This window comes from Chanodichthys erythropterus, chromosome 20, assembly GCF_024489055.1.
Source record: "Chanodichthys erythropterus isolate Z2021 chromosome 20, ASM2448905v1, whole genome shotgun sequence".
NCBI classification, from domain to species: Eukaryota; Metazoa; Chordata; class Actinopteri; order Cypriniformes; family Xenocyprididae; genus Chanodichthys; species Chanodichthys erythropterus.
In genome coordinates, this window is record NC_090240.1 from 13,042,290 (window position 1) to 13,061,429 (window position 19,140).

At 36.3% G+C, this 19,140-nt stretch overlaps 1 protein-coding gene across 3 annotated transcripts; it reads right to left on the minus strand.

Annotated features, from left to right (window-relative positions):
• Window positions 1–92: 92 nt before the first annotated feature.
• Window positions 93–18,886, minus strand: g6pd (glucose-6-phosphate dehydrogenase). Of its 3 annotated transcripts, none has more exons than XM_067370908.1 (13): window positions 18,862–18,886; window positions 16,548–16,669; window positions 9,625–9,662; window positions 8,957–9,065; window positions 8,650–8,867; window positions 6,096–6,254; window positions 5,783–5,908; window positions 5,354–5,447; window positions 4,537–4,723; window positions 3,564–3,799; window positions 3,334–3,410; window positions 1,771–1,863; window positions 93–1,682 (listed from the first exon to the last, which is right to left on the minus strand). In XM_067370908.1, the coding sequence occupies exons 1-13, from the start codon at window positions 18,884–18,886 to the stop codon at window positions 1,592–1,594; spliced, it is 1,575 nt and encodes a 524-aa protein (XP_067227009.1). In that variant the 3' UTR covers window positions 93–1,591. The 3 variants fall into 3 exon arrangements, with proteins under 3 accessions (XP_067227009.1, XP_067227010.1, XP_067227011.1); XM_067370909.1 differs by lacking the exon at window positions 18,862–18,886 and adding an exon at window positions 18,658–18,823; XM_067370910.1 differs by lacking the exon at window positions 18,862–18,886 and adding an exon at window positions 18,319–18,646.
• Between the last annotated feature and the right edge of the window lie 254 nt (window positions 18,887–19,140).

Genomic DNA, 19,140 nt, shown 5'->3' on the forward strand with positions numbered 1-19,140 from the left:
AGAAAGTACAGAAGTATTTGAGCAAACGTATTTTATCACATCCTGATGGATTTCAAAGCTCAACAAATTTTTGACAAATGAATTTCCATTCCTTTTCCACTCATTCTTGTTTACTGTTTTTATTTATTTATTGATGTGGGTGTATGACAAAAAAAAAAAAAAAAGATTTAAACAAACATACTTATTTGTGTACAAAAGCTTCCATGAAGAAAAACAAACAAAACAAAACAAAAAAAAACAATTGAAAGGAGGATTCATCTTTCTGAGAATCCATTATCACCAGATCCAGAGAAATTTGCATGCATTACTAAAATCCCCATTGCTTTTCCAGAGCTGGACTCCACAATTTTAATATTTCCTACCATTCCCATGTTTTCAATGACCATGAACCTGTACAAACTGAATATTTCTTCAAGCAGAAAACAGATAAGCTACTCACTCAATGGCTTTACTGAAACTGGCCAAAACATATAAAGACAATATGAACTTAAAGGACCAGATGGAAAAAAGTGAAGCACTGACACACATGTGAGGCATCTTAGCTATGCTTTATTGTAAAAGTAGTCGTCTATTATAATAAAATAGAAAACATTGGGCATTACTTTTACAGAAAAGTGAAATAGCTCACAGATGTTCAAGCATCACCAAAAGAAAAGTTGTTTTAGGCACCCTAACAGGATGATGAAATTCAGTGCTGTCAAAAACTCATATGTAGGCTAATATAAAGCTGTTTTTTGACACTGGTTCAATGTCTAACTTGTGCAAAACCAAAAGCAATAATGAGCAGAAAGAGACAATGCCCAAGCTAAACTCACGTTTTGAGAGCGGTGTAACGATGAACATCAAAGCTCATCTATTAAAGTATTAACAGAGGGATGTGGAATGTAATACATTTGCTTAAATAAGACTAAACAATCATGGCTCTTTCAGCCAATCAGTGGGAGCCTTAAGACATGGTGAAATGTCACATACATTCACGTTGTTAAGTTGTACCAAAAGTCACCATTTCCCTTCCATTCCTAATCGCTGTATTTTTCTAGAACTTTTCTTCTGTGTGGTCCAATTATAATTATTAATAATAAGCTTTCAACCAAAGTTGCAACAAAATGCATGAAGACAACTAGTAGATTGTATTTTTATACCATCCTTCTGCCTTTTGAAATGTGAGCAGCATTTAATGTTAAGACTTGCTTGTGAAAAGAGGAATGCATAACAGACGCTTTGTTGTTCTTATACAATAAAGCATGTGAACACAGGGAATGACAGTGCAGTATATGAACATCTGAATGCTGCTTAACTGCATAACAAAATTACAAAATAATTATGAAATATAGAAAGAAATAATGAGGAATGTCCTATAAAGCATAATATAACATAATAAGCAGGTAATTATTCATAACATATAAAGAAAATTGTAATTGCTGATCTTTTGTTTGTTGGTCCTTCTTTAAATGAGTGCATCTTCAAATTTTTATTTTTATTTTTTTTAAAGTGCCCTTTTCTCTGTCTTTTCTCAGGCACTCCTCTTGGGCTGCTTTTTTTAAAAAAAAAAACAGGCTTCAGCTCCTCTCATCTCTGTGGTCCTGTTCTTTCACAGTTTGTGTGGGTTCACCCATCTGTATGTGCCCTCGTAGCGGAAGCCCACCTTCTGCACCAGCTCATCAGCCTCTGCAGGACCTCGGCTAAGAGAGAGAGCGCCAGAGAAGACATGACATACATTACACCGTCACTTCATGAAGAATTACGGTCAGAAAAATGAGCGTGTTTTACCTCCCGTATTTGTATTTGATGGGTGGTGTCTTCTCCGTCTCTATCTGATGAAGAAGAGGAGTGAAGATTCTCCAGGCTTCCCTCAACTCGTCACTTTAATAAAAGAAGTCAAATTCAGAAATGGTTCTTTATGTTGGTTTACATGTGCATTAATGTATTCCAAACAAACACGGTATCTACAGGGTTTTTAAAATCAAATTTAAAGGGATAGTTTACCCAAAATGAAAATTCTGTCATTACTCATTCATGTCACACATCATTATTCATGTCGTTCCACAGCCGTAAGACTTCGTTCATCTTCAGAACACAAATTAAGATATTTTTGATGAAATCCAATGGCTCAGTGAGGCCTCCATTGACAACAAGATAATTAACACTTTCAATGCCCAGAAAGCTACTAAAGACATATTTAAAACAGATTATGTGACTACAGTGGTTCAACCTTAATATTATAAAGCGACGAGAATACTTTCTGTGTGCCAAAAATAACAAAATAAGGACTTTATTCAACAATATCTAGTGATGGGTGATTTCAAAGCACTGCTTCATGAAGCTTCGAAGCTTTACGAATCTTTTGTTTCAAATCAGTGGTTCGGAGAGTGAATCAAACCAAAGTCACGTGAAATATTGAAGTTTCAAAACACGGTGTAACGAAGCCTTGTTTACTGAAGTCATGTGATTTTGTCAGTTTGATTGGCGCTCTGAACCACTGATTCAAACCAAAAGATTCGTAAAGCTTTGAAGCTTCATGAAGCAGTGTTTTGAAATCACCCATCACTAGATATTGTGGAATAAAGTCGCCATTATGATATTTTTGGCACACAAAAAGTATTCTAGTCGCTTATTAATATTAAGGTTGAACCACTGTAGTCACATGAACTATTTAACTCACACTAACTACTTTATGGGTATCTGAAAAAGGAAGTGTTATTGCTGGCGATGCAGGCCTCACTGAGCCATCGGATTTTATCAAAAATATTTTAATTTGTGTTCTGAAGATGAACGAAGGTCTTACAGGAACGAGGGTGAGTAATAAATGACTGAAATTTCATTTTTGGGTGAACTAACCCTTTAAGGCTTTTTTAAGACCTGCACGAATAAAATTAATACCATATGGTTAAATCCAAACCATAAAATAACAATTTAAACAACTTTACAGTTCAAATAATAACTGCAAAAACACATTTTCACAGTCACGTTTGCTCATATTTACCAAGGGGGCCTATTTGTTTGGAGCCCACTGTAAATACGAAATGGTACATGAAAACAGGAATCGCGATATGGCTTAATGTGATTATTAAACTTCAAAAGGCGATTATTTAATTGTGAGTGCACGCTGCATGTTTAAATATAAAAACTTTTTCCAGGCTCATGGTTTGAGCAGTTCACAATCAATGAACACCGCACATTTATACCAAACAAATGCTTATTGATCTACTGTTGATAAATTAAGACAATGTTTACTTTTACATGAAGGCTTTTCAGTCCGACTGAGCCATCAGTCCAACTGCTAACAGATTATTTGGGTGCATGTAAACATCCAGCAGCTAGAAAGATACTCACCTGCGTACAAAATGCATCTGACTGCCACAAAAGACATCCAAAATCAGACGTTCATAAGCATCAGGCAGCTTAACATCCTTTGTAAAGAGAGAACAGAGAAAAGCACATTTATAAAGTAGAAAACGAGAAAACGCTTTTTAATAAATTAACAAATTTTCTATATTTGATGGCCAAAGTGGCCTAACAGGACAAATCATACAGTATGGATGTATCAAAGGTGTCTATTTTACCCTGTATCTGCTGTGGTACGTCAGGTCCAGCTCTGTCTCCTCAGGGCTGAAATAGACTCCAGGTTTCTTGCTCATCATCTTGGCATAGATGGCCTCGTTGGGCTGCACGCGGACCACCAACTCGTTCCGCCTGCACTGAGAGTCGAAGATGTCTCCAGGAACATCAGTGAACTGCAGCCTCACCTCCGCCTTCCTCTCATTCAGAGCCTTTCCACACCTGAGGATGAAGGGAACCCCTGGAGAGAGAGAGAGCTTAATGAAATATCAACACATTCAGGAAGAGAAAGACTATCAAGTACACATTTCTGTTGAAAAGGCATTATGGTTTGTTTGTTTTTTGTTACTGATACTTATATACTTATAATACTTTTATTCAGCAAAGACACATTATTTGACCAAAAGTGACAAAATCTTCTCAAATCATCATATTAGAGTAATTTGAAGGATCATGTGACACTAAAGACTGGAGTAATGATGCTGAAAATTCAGCTTTACACCACAGGTATAAATTACATTTTAATATATATTTTAATAGAAAACAGCTATTTTAAATTGTAATAATATACCACAATGTTGCTGTTTTTACTGTATTTTTGATCAAATAAATTCAGCCTTGGTGAGCAGAAAAGACTTTTCAAAAACATAAAAAAAAAAAAAAAAAAAAAAAATTTAAACAGTACTATATCTGTTTCAAGTTAATTTTGTATTTTAAGCCCAAAATCAATTTTCATTTCAAGACCAAGGTGTTAGTAAAGCTTCAAATGTACTCTTTGAGTAAGTAAAGCAGCTCAAAGGCTGCTCGTAATTCCAGAAAGAGTCACAGGTCAAATACAGTATCAGCAAGGTCAACATTTTAGGTCTTTGGCCAGATTGTAAATATTTGCTAGTTATTGCTTTACTTCTGTTGAGCGCATACTCTGAGCTTTACTAACACATGTCATGATCAGATGCACACGCAGCGTGCATCACTTACCATCCCAGCGTTCATTCTTTACATAAAGCACTGCTGTGGCAAATGTAGCCTGAGTGGAGCCTTTAGGCACAGTTGGGTCATCTAGATAACCCAATTTAGCCTCTCCTTCTCCATCTGGATCTCCCACATACTGGCCCAAGACCACATCTGAGAGAGAGACCGGTTCAATGCACTTCAGCACCTTTACCTGTAGGGGGACACAGAGAGCATTAGAACACAGGCAGGCTGAAATCTATAATGCATAGAGAGAGACATCCGAGATCATTCCCATTTATCTTAGCATAGCAGTTCAGTTGGAAAATTCATGAACACTCATTTCTTCATGCCAAGAACACACAAACTATAAAATCACACAGACAGGGAAAAACCCAAGTATATTTCACACTGTTAAAAGTCCTCAACAAAACAAAAATGAAGCCAAAAAGCAACAAAACAACACAACACACAAAATCCAAACCAAACCAAATAACCCAAACCAGAACAAAACAAAAACCAAACCACAGAACAAAAAAACATGAAATAAATGAATAATAATAATAAAAAAAAATTCCTTGGTATTACACATAATTATCAGAATTTTCAATAATACACATCTGTAAAAATCAATCAAAGTATAAACCAAAAATGAACATTATCCTGAAACAATCTTGGAGCCAAGACTTTAATTTATGCTTGCTTCTGTCCACCAACCTTTTATGCTAATAATTAAATGTAAGACAGAGGTGATGGATGGATAGATTTGATTTATTTGTTCCTCAAGGCTAAATTCAGGATCATTCAGATAAGTTCACAGTTCATTGGCTGACTGGCTCGTTACCTTCTCATCTCTAACATCATCAGAGCTGGTGGATGCGGGCTTCTCCATGGCAACCAGAGAGAGCATCTGCAGCAGGTGGTTCTGCATCACATCACTGGAGACAGAAAACAGAGGAATACATTCATTTGCAAATCATGCTTGCTCATTAGAATATCAAAATCCACCCTTTGAAGGGAATCCTCATGCACAGACAGTGCAATGGATTTTTTTTTTATGTCTTTGAAATAATGAGCATTTTATCTGTGTTTCTTTTATGGACTACTTTTATGGTGCTTCACTTAAAAAATGTCTCCTTTTGTGTTCCATAGAAGAAAATCATACAGGTTAAATGATGGCAGAATGCTTCTTTGGTAGACTATCCTTTCATATCCCATGTTTAAACATTAGTTAAATATCACAATCATCTCTAAGCAAGGAAACGTATCTAACCGAATGATTCCAAAATCGTCAAAATATCCTCCTCGGCCCTGGGTACCAAACGGCTCTTTGAAGGTCAGAACCACACATGCCACACTGTCCCGGTTCCAGATGGGTCCAAATATCCGGTTTCCAAACCTTTAAGGAAATGGGAGAGAAACCAATGACTAACGAGACACGGATACAGAGGAAGAGCTTCCTTATGGAGTTTAACCCTTAATTATGCGTAAATGACAACTGTGTGTGACAGCCAGTGAAAAGCAGAAGGCAGAGAGGGATGAAGAGAATGATAAACAGACCCAACGAGAAAGCAAAAAGGACACACCTGAGGACCATGAGGTTCTGGACCATCTCTTTGCCTAGGTAATGGTCTATCCGGTAAATCTGTTCCTCAGTGAAGAGAGAAGAGAGATGACTGGATAACTCCTCTGAGCTCTGCAGGTCACGGCCAAAAGGTTTCTCTACGATGATCCTGTTCCAGCCTCTACCAAACATGAAAACACAAGAAATATGCTGCAGTTATATTTATGGGCTTTTTGTGCCTTTATGCCCAATTCTTTCCTGTCAGCTCTCTGCTGTCCTCTCCAAATAGAGAGAGGGGCCATGGTCGGCAAAGGACCTTGTGACGGGAATTGAACTCGGGTCGCCGTGAACACATTTGCGCCATATGTCAGCACACTAACCACTAGGCTATTGGCACCGACCCGCATACACTTCAATTTAGAAAATTAAACAGAAACTACATCTCATATGTAGCCAATGATATTTTAGAACTACTATAGTATTTTTTTTATTTTTTCAGTTTTCAAGGTTTTGTCATTTTATGTGCTTTTTGTCATTTTTATTGGTTTTTGTTTTAAATATTTCTATTTAGCTTTATTTCAGTTTTAGTAATTTTAGCACTTATTGTAGTTCCGGACTAGATGTGAGCATCTCTTTTGCACAAAAACAATTCGGTATTCCTCAAAATGAATAAAAACAGTGAAATGTAAACTATATTACACAAACCTGTAATAATTAAATGTTAAATAATACAAACATACTTTATGTATTTAATCTCACTTTATTAACCAATGTCTTTGCAGCTGACCTTCAATTATTCAATTCAGACAATTTATTTATACTTTCCATAATGAGTTTAGATATTGCTGAAGTAAGAGTGTTGAACTTTTTTCTTCTGCAATCCAGAATGGCAGCACAGCTGAAAGGTTTGTTTGAGCTGCGCCCTCTACTGTAGCAGTGTGAATCTGCATGTCCTTCAGCCTGAGGCTTATTTATTTCACTTTTGGTGTGAAAGGGCCTTTTTACATTTCGCCACCTTTGGAATCATAAGGGTTCTACCTGCATTCTGAGCAGTTTTGAGATATTCAGCTTCAAAGTTTCTGCATTCCATACTCCTTTGTGGATTGTTTTCTTTAAAAAAAAAAAAAAGTCCCAAAATGTACACAATATAAAAAACATCACATATTGCAAATAAGTTGTCGGGGAATAAGAATAAATTTTGACTTAAATGTCAGATAGAACCTTATAATTCCGAGGTGATGAATTGCCAAAAACTGAACTTTTTTTTTTTTATTAAACACAAACAAGCAATCCCAACGTCAAAAATTATTGCTGTAAATAACGAGCATGGCATCTGAACACTGCTTTGCTATTTTTGTTCTCCATTGTTTTGCTTTATTTCCAGATATTTCATTCAGTTGCAGGTTCCCTCTTAGGTCACTTCTGGGTTCCCCCAGCACATGTGCACTACGCTTTAACAAAGTCCCTTTAAGACAAGTCATTTCACTCAGAGGCCATCTTTGAAACACCTCTCGGGCATCCTGGGCATCATGCAATCTCTTTAAATGGGGAAACATCAAATTCTCCAAAACTGTTCGCCAACCTTACGATTAAATTTCATATTTGAAATCACCAATGAAATTAAACAACAACCGGCTCATAGATTTATTTTCTAAATGCTTGAATCATGAAAAAAAAAAAAAAAAAAAACTATTTTTCAGGCTGGATCAAGCTAATGCGCATGCGCAGACCTAAATGCGCGTCTTTTCGGAGGCGCGCGTCTGACTGTTTCTATAGAAACCGGTGATTCTAACGGCTGCTGAAGTGACGCGATGACTTTACCAGTCAGCGATTGGCTCTTATTTAGAAGGCGGGACTTATTCCGCCTTATTGCGCGTTACACTTTCTCCGATTCAAAACAATACGAGTGACACGTCTTGTGTTATTCTACAGTCTTTGGCTTTAATCTCTTGACAAACTAAAAGACGTAGAATGGAATTTGTACATATTTGGAATGAAAGCTATAGAATGTACTGAATTTCAGCTTGCTTGTTTTGCTGAAGAGCATGATCTACAGTATGCAAGTTCACATCATGCAAAAAGCAACTATGCTTCTAACCACAGGTCGAGAGCTTTCGTTCCAACCAACCACACAACCTTGTGATGCTATTTGTGAATGTTCATTGGAACCATACTTTTGGGGAAACACCAAATCATTGAACTTTGCTGGTAACAACGGAACTTGCGACCATAGTTGGCTAACAATGCTTTTGGGAAACACACCCCTGAGTAGTTACTTGGGGGTTGCTATATAGTTGCTAAGGTGTTCTGGGTATTGTTAGGCAATTGTTATGGTTTTATAGGCAGTTGTTAGCCAACTCTTTATGATATTCAACAAATGTCTCAGGTGCTTCTTTCAAATGATAATATACGGGAAATTGTTGTCAGTCAGGTCAAAATTGTAGGTTTGACTCCCTAGAAAAGTATTATTCAAGTCTGTAACACAACTTCTACCCTTTTTTTGGACACATCTTGCCTTGTATTAAGAACAATGACAGCAAAAATGAAACAAAAGCATGCATGAGTTTGTTTCTCACTTGGTGCTCATGCATTGATGTTTGATGTTCTTGGTGACATCATGGTAGACGCTGGGCGGCAGGGCCAGGTAGAAGAGGCGGTTGGCCTCAGCTCCTCCAGGCAGGGACAGCAGGTGAGTGTTCAGGTTACCGAAAGAGGATTCATCCACATACTTCCCGCTGATGTAAGAGTTTCGACTGAAGAACGCAGCGAGGCGCTCTGCCTCAGAGTCTACCACCTGAAGGGAGGAAAAACAGAGGCCATATGAACACACACATGCGGTAAGCAGACAAGAGTGTGCATGGAGATAACTCTCTGAGCAGTGACCTTCAAGTAGGGCATGCAGGCCGTGCGTATGGCATCCACGGTCAGATCAGAACGAGCAAATCCCACAAAATGTGTCTGTTCGGGGAGAAGACCGTCTCTGAACAACCACCTATAGAGAGAGAAACAGAAATAAATAGACATACACTACTGTTCAAAAGTTTGGGGTCAGTATGATTTTTTTTTTTTTAAGAAATTGTTATTTAAAATTGACATTAAATTGATAAGAAGAGATGGTAAAGGAAAAAAGATTCTTTGTTCTTTTGAACTTTCTATTCATCAAAGAACCCTAAAAAAATGTTTCACAGTTTCCACAAATATATTAAGCAGCACAACCATTTGATATTAAGAAATGTTTCTTGAGCAACAAATCAGCATATTGCAATGATTTCTGAAGGATCATGTGACACTGAAGACTGGAGTAATGATGCTGAAAATTCAGCTTCGATCACAGGAATAAATTATAATATATTCAATTAGTTTCAAATATTCAAACTGAAGTGTAATAACATTGCACAATATTACAGTTTTTCTGTATTTTTGATCGAATAAATGGAGCCTTGTTGAGCATAAGTTACTTTAAAAACATACCGACCCTAAACTCATGAACTCTAGTATACTAGTAAATGTATACTAGTACGCATGAAGGCATGTTAAGTCAGAGTACTCACCACAAAGTTGGGTAGATTTTCTTTTTGGCAAGATCTCCCTACAAAAAGAACACGTGTTACATCAGAGTAGGCTCAATTACACAAAAGCTGCCACACTTCACTATACAGGGTTTCATACTGCAACATTTTCAAAACTAGATCAATCACACCAGAGAGTCTGACAACATGAGAAATCAAATTTTCCTTCTTTGAATCATTAAAACAGTCCAATCCTAGTTTCATAGCTTCTAGCTATTTCAAAACTTCTCCTCATAAACGCAGCTTTTATTTGATCAAGCTCCAAAAACAGCTTGTTTGAATATTGTGGGATTTGTGACATCACGCAGGCAAATATATTTGGCCCACTGGCACTCGGTCACTGTCTACACCAGATGTGAACATCACGTCAAAATCAAACAGAACCCATAATAATCATTAACACGGTCTACACTGGATACAAAATACAGATGTGCATTCAGATTCTGACTTACTCCACGAGCTCGAGTCGACAACAGGACAAATGGAAAAGTGAAAAAACGTTCGCTTTATCCTGTTTTAAAAGCATATTTGCTTCTCTGTACAGACTTATTTTTTTAAATAGTGTCCCGGGTCCTGTCGGAGGATTTATGCATTTGTTCTTAGAATTTGACTGCAGATTGTATTGATATATAATGAAAAAAAATAAACTTTTCTTGAAAGATGACGCAGTCAACAGTATTGGATCTGACAGCAGCTGCATCACAAACCGTATGTAAATGATTTCATGATGCTTTGTTTGTAAATGACTTTTATATAAATAATGTTTTCAAAATGCAATAGTGAGTGGGTGTTGATACCATTTCCTATGCAATGACATTAGTCAATCAAAACAGTGGCCGTTTACTGACAAGCCTTAAAGGAACTGCCCCTTAAAAACTAATAATTTCAGACAAAGGGTCAGAATGAAGATTGAAAATAGTTGTTTGTCTGCATACATATAGTGCAAGAAATAACTCTTAATATTATAAGTTGAGCTGCATCATTAAAAGACTGCAATCTCAATTCGAACACCCACACCACCTCATTCCTAAATGATAACGATTCGACTGTGTCTATTAAATCTTTAAATCATCCGGACCATTTGGGTCTGTTACTGAGCCAGAGAGCTCAGGTATGAAACAGCTTCACAAACAGTCTTTTCAACCACACAGTATCATTATTTCTGTGTTACAAATATTCAAATTAATCACAGACGTACTGGGATAAAAGTTTAGATCTTGGATAGCTTGGATTCTATGGTAGCGATCAAAACAGAACAAATCGTTTTGAAAGTAACTTGGCACTTCAAATAACGACTGTATCAATAACATCGTTAAATCACTAGGTGGCGACAAGTGAAAAAGATTCATTCAAAAACGCTGATTCATGCAGTAATGAAACTAATGTAGTCTTTATGAGTGAGTCATTGAATCATTAATGCAAACCGATTTTTAAAAATAATTAATTCAAATTAATTAAACATTTGAAATACACCGCAGTCATTTCTTGCCTGTTCAGAATCGTGGGAGAATCGTGATCTCTATTTGAAACAATCTCTATTTTGATTCTCAATTCGTCCAGAATCGTGCAGCTATAGTTATAAGCAAACCTCTTTAAAAAAAATAAAATAAAAAAAAATCCATGTCATGACCCCTTTAAACTTGTCTAAAAAGCAGTTTTGGCCATCACAGTCTTGTCCGAACATGCCTATAAAGCACATAAATGCCACTGAGGCTGGCAGCTCAATACGTTTTGAAATGCAGCCATAATTTCTGTGGAACCACCATGACTCATGTCACAAATACAGCTGAATATAAAGATAACATTAAATAATGAATATAAAACACACAAGAACAGATAAAATGTTGTTTTAAAAAAACAAATACAACAGTCAACCCATCCCTGCTCCATGTGACTCAATCTTCTCAAATGCAAAGGTCAGTGATCTCAGCAGATCTGCTCCACACCCATTCAGACACAAGAGAAAAGCTCTGTGCACAGTGAGACAGCACTATTCTGTTTGTCTTGGCTGATTTACAGCAATGTGGGAGAGTCTCATCAATCTATATATGCATTATTGCGGGATATTAATTGATAAACACTATTTAATCTCTTAGTCATTCCAGCTGCTTTGCTGTGGTGTAAAGCACATAGTAATGGTGACTTGACAAAAATCCATCCACACTGAGTTTGTAACTTAATGATACTAAAACAAACATACAAAAACCAAGCAGTCAGATAAACCCTATGCATTTGCTCTGATGGTGACTACAGTGTTTCTAAAGAAAAAGTGTTATGTGTTTGTTCATAAATAATTAATTAATCTCAGTGATCCTGTAGTGTAAACAGTAGAGCAACCCACTAGAAAGACAGAGACTATGGGTCTGACTCCCAGGGGATATTTAAATGAAAGAGAATTTAAAAAAAAAAAAAAAAAAAAAAAAAAGTATATTCTTCATATCCCAGTGCTCTTTGGATAGGGTATAGGTCAACTTTATAAAAAAAAAAAAAAAAAAAAAAAAAAAAAAAAAAAAGGCCAAGGCACAATTGGGTTAACAAAATGTAAAAACCCTATTTACCCATGGCTTTATAATTAAAAAAAAAAAAAAAAAAAAAAAAAAAATAATAATAATAATAATAATAATAATAATAATAATAATAATAATAATAATAATAATAATAATAATAATAATAATATCACATACAACCACACCAATGAGTTGCAGCTAATAAGCCTTCATCAGGGTGGGGAAAACAGACATGCTCAAAGTCCTCTTAACTATGATTAATTAGTCATATGAAATGGTCACCTGATTAGGTCTTATCATATGAGAGGAAATCTAAATCATTAACAATATCGAGAGAATCTATAACATCACAATATATCCAAAATCAACAATGTATCGTTGGCTGTACATCCATGATTTGAATCTCTCGTTCCACCACATCCCAAAGCTGTTCTATTGGATTGAGATCTGGTGACTGTGGAGGTCATTTGAGTTTAATGAACTCATTGACATGTTCAGGAATCCAGTTTGAGATGATTTGAGCTTCGTGACATGGTGTGTTACCCTGCTGGAAGTATCCATCAGAAGATAAACATTGTGGTCATAAAGAGATGGAGATGGTCAGCAACAATCCTCAGGTAGACTGTGGTGTTTAAACAATGCTCAATTGATACCAAGAGGCCCAAAGTGTGGCAAGATAATATCCCTCACAGGATGGATCCATGCTTTAAATGTTGTTCATACCAAATTCTGACCCGACCATCCGAATGTTGCAGCAGAAATCAAGTCTCATCAGACCAGGTGATATTTTCCCAGTCTACTATTGTCAAATTTCGTTAAGTCCATTCGAATTGTAGCCTTAGTTTACAGTTCTCAGCTGACAGGAGTGGCACCGGTGTGTCTTCTGCTGCTGTAGCTCATATGCTTTAAGGTTCAATGTGTTGCACGTTCAGAGATGCTCTTCTGCAGACCTCGGCTGTAACGAGTGCTTATTTGAGTTAATGTTGCTTTTGTAAGACCGACAGAAAATTAAAAGTTGCGATTTTCTAGGCCGATAACCATATCGGCCTAGAAAATCTCAACTTTTCATTTTCCGTCGGTCTTAGAACATGATGTAACAACAGAAGAGTCAAGTTTTAAATAGGAAAAATATTGAAAATCTTTGGTCATTTTTGAGCGAGATGCTAACGGTCTCAACAGATTTAATGAGAACTATGCTAAGCTATGCTAAAAGTGGTACCGCCAGACCCGGAGATCGGCTGAATGGATTTGAAAATGGTAAAACTCGACTGTTTAACTCTAGGGGAGTTGGAAAATGAGCCTATTTTCAAAAAAAAGTGGAGTGTTCCTTTAACATCGGAGTCTGACAGCCCCTTTCCCTCCACTACGTAAGTAAAGCTGCGACAGTTGAGTGCATAAAGTGTCCAACATTCCACACTTCGTTTTTTCCATTAATTTAGTGCATCATCCTGGTATTTAAAGTTCACTTTTTCTTTTTGGAATTTTCAGTGTGAACGCACTACTCACACTATTTACACTTAAAAACGTCATAGAAGTGTTTTATGCCTTAAACCTGTGCAACCCCATTCCAACCAACGATCCAGATCTGGCCTCTCCACCATCTTTCCAACCCCACCCTCATCCCAAACACACAAGCCAGCTCTTTCACCTCTCTCTCCACACCGACTGAAAGAAAAGTGCTGACAGAGAGTGATATTGCATAATCCAGCTCACTAGCACCTATTTAAAAACCCAAACAATAAGAACAGGAAAAGCCAACAGTAACAAAGATCTTTTCACAAAGCAGTTGCGCAAAATGAGACTAAAAAGTTGAACAAAATAAGGAGGAACAAGGAAAAGCTAACCAAAAAAAGAGGAAGAGGGTTTAAATTTCATCACTAAAATATGAAAGAAAACACTCTCTAGTGAGAAGTGCAAAAGCTTGACCTAGTGTAATGCAAACTTCACTTATTCTTCATGTTTTGTATTATATGCATGCTGAACCTAATCAAGGCTGTCTAGATCAGTCTTTCGTCATGTCCAGTCAATCACAGACCTTCTGTCACCACACTTGACCAATCACCTTTCGAGGCCAAAAGCTGTGAACTGAACTGTTGAATTACTCAACCGCCCTGTTCTGTCTACATGATAAATAGAAGCCTGTGTTGGTAACATCCCTTCATTGTTGCTTAATTTCAGTTATACTTCCTTCTACAAAACATCAAGGCCATTCAGAGGAATCTGAGACTTTCTTCCTTTATTGGACCAGCAGTAAACAGGCTGTGCTATAAAACCATAAGCAATAAAGAAAGTACCATAGTAGGAAAAATTTGAAATATGAAATAAATCAATAAATTAGTAGGATTTGGGTCAAATTGGACCACGTTGACAATCATTTCAATGAATATGTCTACATGCACATCAAATTTTGTTTAAGGTCTATATTCTGAATTCGATGTTTATATGCATACATGCAACAGAATTTTCCGGTATAGTTTTTCACTACAACTTTAATTAGGACTGACTCCCATTACTTGTCACATTCAAAAAAGCCTGAAAACATTGCCATGAAATGGAAAGGCATTTGTTAATAAACATGTAATATGTAACTCAGCAGAAAAGAAAAGAAAAGAAAAGAAAAGAAAAAGAAAAAGAAAAAGAAAAAGAAAAAGAAAAAGAAAAAGAAAAAGAAAAGAAAAAGAAAAGAAAAAGAAAAGAAAAGAAAAAGAAAAGAAAAAGAAAAGAAAAAGAAAAAGAAAAAGAAGAAAAGAAAAAGAAAAGAAAAAGAAAAGAAAAAAAGAAAAAGAAAAGAAAAAGAAAAGAAAAGAAAAGAAAAAGAAAAGAAAAAGAAAAAAAGAAAAAGAAAAGAAAAGAAAAGAAAAGAAAAGAAAAGAAAAGAAAAAGAAGCAAGGAATGGTGGTAGAGAGTTGTGAATAGTTTCCAAAAAGGGAACATAGCTTCAGAATTTGGAAACGCTCATTCCACAAACTATGTGCAATCATGGCCAGTGTGATGAAACCTGGTGATGAAACTGTACACACACCTGTGCCAGTTGTAATGCATCCTCCAGTGTGCTTTACAAACTGGAAAATTGTGTCCACATATATATCTCCTTTCAGCAAATGTTCATAATAAGGTGTTTTACATTAGAGCTGCACGATTCTGGATAAATTGAGAATCGGATTTTTTTATTTTTTTATTTTTTTTTGCAAACAGATCACAATTCTCCCATAAATCTGGACAACTAAACAAATAACAATTTACCAGAGGTTCTGACAAAAAGCTAATTGCTGTAGTCTATTTAATATGTTTAATTATTTTTAAAAAAATCGGTTTGAATGAAGGATTCAATAACTTGCTCATAAATACTTCACTTGTTTTATTGCTGGATGAATCAGCGTTTTTGAACAAATCTCTTGAATGAATGATTCAACGGTAAATACATTTTTAACATTAACTTGTCGCCACCTACTGGTGTAACAATGTAATCGATACAATCTTTGTTTAAAGTGCTAAGTTACTTTCAAAAGGTGGTTTGCTCGATATTTATCGCTTCCATAGACGTCAGTGTTTATATCGGAACAATAAACTTATCCCAGTACTTCTGTGATATCTGAATATTTGTAAGAAATAATGATAATGTGTGGTTGAATAGACCTGAAGCGTGAAGCTATTTCATACCTATACATGACAACGGTTCGCTCTGGCTCAGCGACGGCGCCAATGCATGTTCCGGTAGGATTTTGTCAAAGGTTTAATAGACATAGTGGGTGTCTGAATCAAGATCGCGATCTTTTAATGATTAATCATGCAGCTCTCATTTATGCAACAATTTTCTGATTAGCCTAGGGATGGGAATCGGAATTTGGGGAAATTAGAATATTGCCTTAAATCGGACAATTGGAGTGCACTGTTTATATGATTCAATAGTAAACTGCCAAATTCTGATTACTATCTGAACATTGAGGTATGCAAATGTAGTCACTTTTTTTTTTTTTTTTTTTTAAATCAATAGATGCAAAATGTTCCAAATGAGTGACAATTCAAGGCTGCAGATGACACTGTCAATTCCTCATTAGTAGATACAAAGATATTAAAATATCACACACACACAGGTTCGTTTTTGTGAACTGTGGGGACATTACATAGGCATAATGGTTTTTATACTGTACAAACCGTATTTTCTATCCCCCTACAACAACCCTACCCCTAAACCTACCCATCACAGGAAACTGTGCACACTTTTACTTTCTAACAAAAACGCATTGTGTATGATTTATAAGCCTTTTGAAAAGTGGGGACATGGGATAATGTCTTCATAAGTCACCTCTTTTTGTAATACCCATGTCATTATACACATTTGTGTCCTGATGTGTCACAAACACACGCACACACACACACAAACACAATGAGACTCACCGAAGCACCCATGATGATGAAGATATGCACATCGGATTGGTGAAATTCCTCATCGTCATGTAATTCTTTCCTCAGTTGCCCAAACACCTCTGAGCGTGAGAGGGGAAGGGTGCTCATCTTGTCTGCCAAGAGGTCAGGAAAAGATTAAAGTACAGGAGCTCAATCTCATGTTGTTCTTAAGTTTATACAGTCAGATCAAATGTGTGTTTTTGGTTTTATAGCTTTCTGGAGTTATATTACAGTATCATTTCAAGTCATTATTGCAAATTAAACAATTTTGCTTAAGAAAAGTAATGCTACATGACAAATAACATAAAAATATGTTTCTAAAACTAAAAGCTTTACATGTTATGTACATACTTTTGGGGTGAAATGTTTCAGGGCAATTATAAAATTATTTTGAGAGACAGAGATCCAGAGGTGTAAAGTAATTGAGTAAATGCAATTGGTTACTGTACTTGAGTAATATTTTTTGGCTTCTTTGTACTGAGCATCAAAAATATTGGCAACTTTTACACTCTACTTGACTACATTTTTGAGCAAGTAAATGTACTTTTTACTCCACTACATTTGTGATGAGTATTGCAATTACAAATTACATTTTTCATGGCAGCTAACTTTTCCTGCAGCAGTTTTTTCTGATATAAAGAAGCGATATCGGCTTCTAAGGGCATTGAAGGTACTATATCTTGCCTTCACTCCCCCAAAACTTGTCAACAAGGATACTTTACGTGAATGTGAGTGCATTATCAGGTAGTTTCTGATCGCAGGTGTTTGATTTATTAGATAAGGTCATGACCGCAGCTGGTGATGAGGCTCAAACCAGCACATACAGTAGACTTTGACTATTACATTTTACTTAACATTATTTTATTTATCTGCTATATTGACAAGACTGTTTTGAAAGAATATTGGTTTACTTATGGCCTTTCTGTGCAACTGAGACTTGAAAGTTTGTAGACGTTTAAAAGGTTGTCGTGTCGACCTTGATTTATTGCACTATTGAGGTGTTTTATTTTGATTTTAGAAAATAAACTTGATTTCTCATCTTACAAATCAATTGTTTCTTATTTTCACTGGTTTTACTCAAGTCGTATTAGAATTGGTTACTTGTAACTTGTAGTGGAGTCAGTTTTGATGTAATGTATCAAAACTTTTACTCAAGTATGGTTTTCAGGTACTCTTTACACCTCTAGAGATCAATATTGCAGATTTATACAGTGCATAAAATTGGCAGCAAATTTTACAAAAGAGCACTTTTATACATTATTTTCACAATTCCCTAAAAATATTTTAGTAGTATAGTAGAAATTGTACAAGGCATTTAGTAGATTTCTACAAATGACGAAGTAACAACGTACCTGTTAATCACCAACTTCAAAATGGCTAAATTAATAAATAAATTGGTATATCACTACAGTAAAATTTGGCACATTGATTCACACACTCTCCAAAGAGCACTTTGACTAAAGCTGCCAAACACACAGTACCATGTCAACAAATATCACACAAGCAACACAATAATCAACAAATAACACAAAGCAAGCTTGTTTACTAAATGGCCGTCAAACTGGACCTACAGTAAATGCCACCTGTGTAAAAATTATTTGCATTTAAAGGTATTTCACAAGCAATAATTGTGCCAATGCTGAGTCACTTCTGAGGAACAGACAAACAAACACTGACTATAGCTGCTCTATAATTGACTAGTCTAGTAATTTGACAGGTCACATCACATATCTACACTGGGATGACAAACACAGAGTCCTACCACTGTGTTCAGGGACTGTAGTAGTGTGTGCTCTCTCTGTGGCAAACAGGAAAGACAGACATATGAAGCTTGTGTTTGCTCCCACAACACACTCTCAGCCTCAACTTACCATAATGTTATTAGCACAATCCCTTATTTACAGGGCTCAGCCTGACACTGACTGGAATAACAGTTTGCTAATGATTTTATGCAATGCATCACATTCACAACAAATGCTTTAAACGTACAGTTACTTGGACTGAATTTAAAATCAAATGCTATGACAAAGTTGGTTAGAGATGCAGACGTTAGTAAACAGCAGAATCAAACACACTCACTGAATAACAACGTGCTACTTACATATAGTGTTCTTTACTAAAAAAAAACAAAAACACCAGGATTTAAAGCCTAAACTTAAGAGCTGTAACAGGCTCGTTATATATGAGCGCAAAAGATGTAACAATACCGACTATAGAGACATTTCTTTTTAAGACAATTTCCTCCTTCCCTGTTAAAATGACACGACGGGACTCTGTGATTTTATTGGTGTAGAGAGGAACTCACCAGCGCTCGCTCGACTGCCCATCATTGCTGGAGCATGTGACGTCACCCGCGCAGCTACGCGAGAGGAAAAGGCAGGTGGGCGGGGCCAGCCCTCAAGAGGGCGGCGCTTGTCGACAACAACCCACTCACGGCGGTGATTGACAGCTAAACGCTGCAATGGCGAACACGCTGAACGCTTTTCAGTCCAATAGAGAGCGCGCATGCGGAATATCTAATGAGTATTAGTCCTGCTGATAAGAGCTAGAAAAAAAATAGTCATGTGTTCAGTTATAAAAGAAT

Excerpts from the sequence above, each read along its gene's own strand:
- g6pd (XM_067370908.1), bottom strand. The coding sequence starts at position 18,886 with ATGATGGGCAGTCGAGCGAGCGCTG. Across the intron at positions 4,724-5,353 it reads ATGATGTTAGAGATGAGAAG|GTAAAGGTGCTGAAGTGCAT; the intron begins GTAACGAGCCAG and ends GTCCCCCTACAG. Across the intron at positions 3,411-3,563 it reads CGTACCACAGCAGATACAGG|GATGTTAAGCTGCCTGATGC; the intron begins GTAAAATAGACA and ends CTCTTTACAAAG.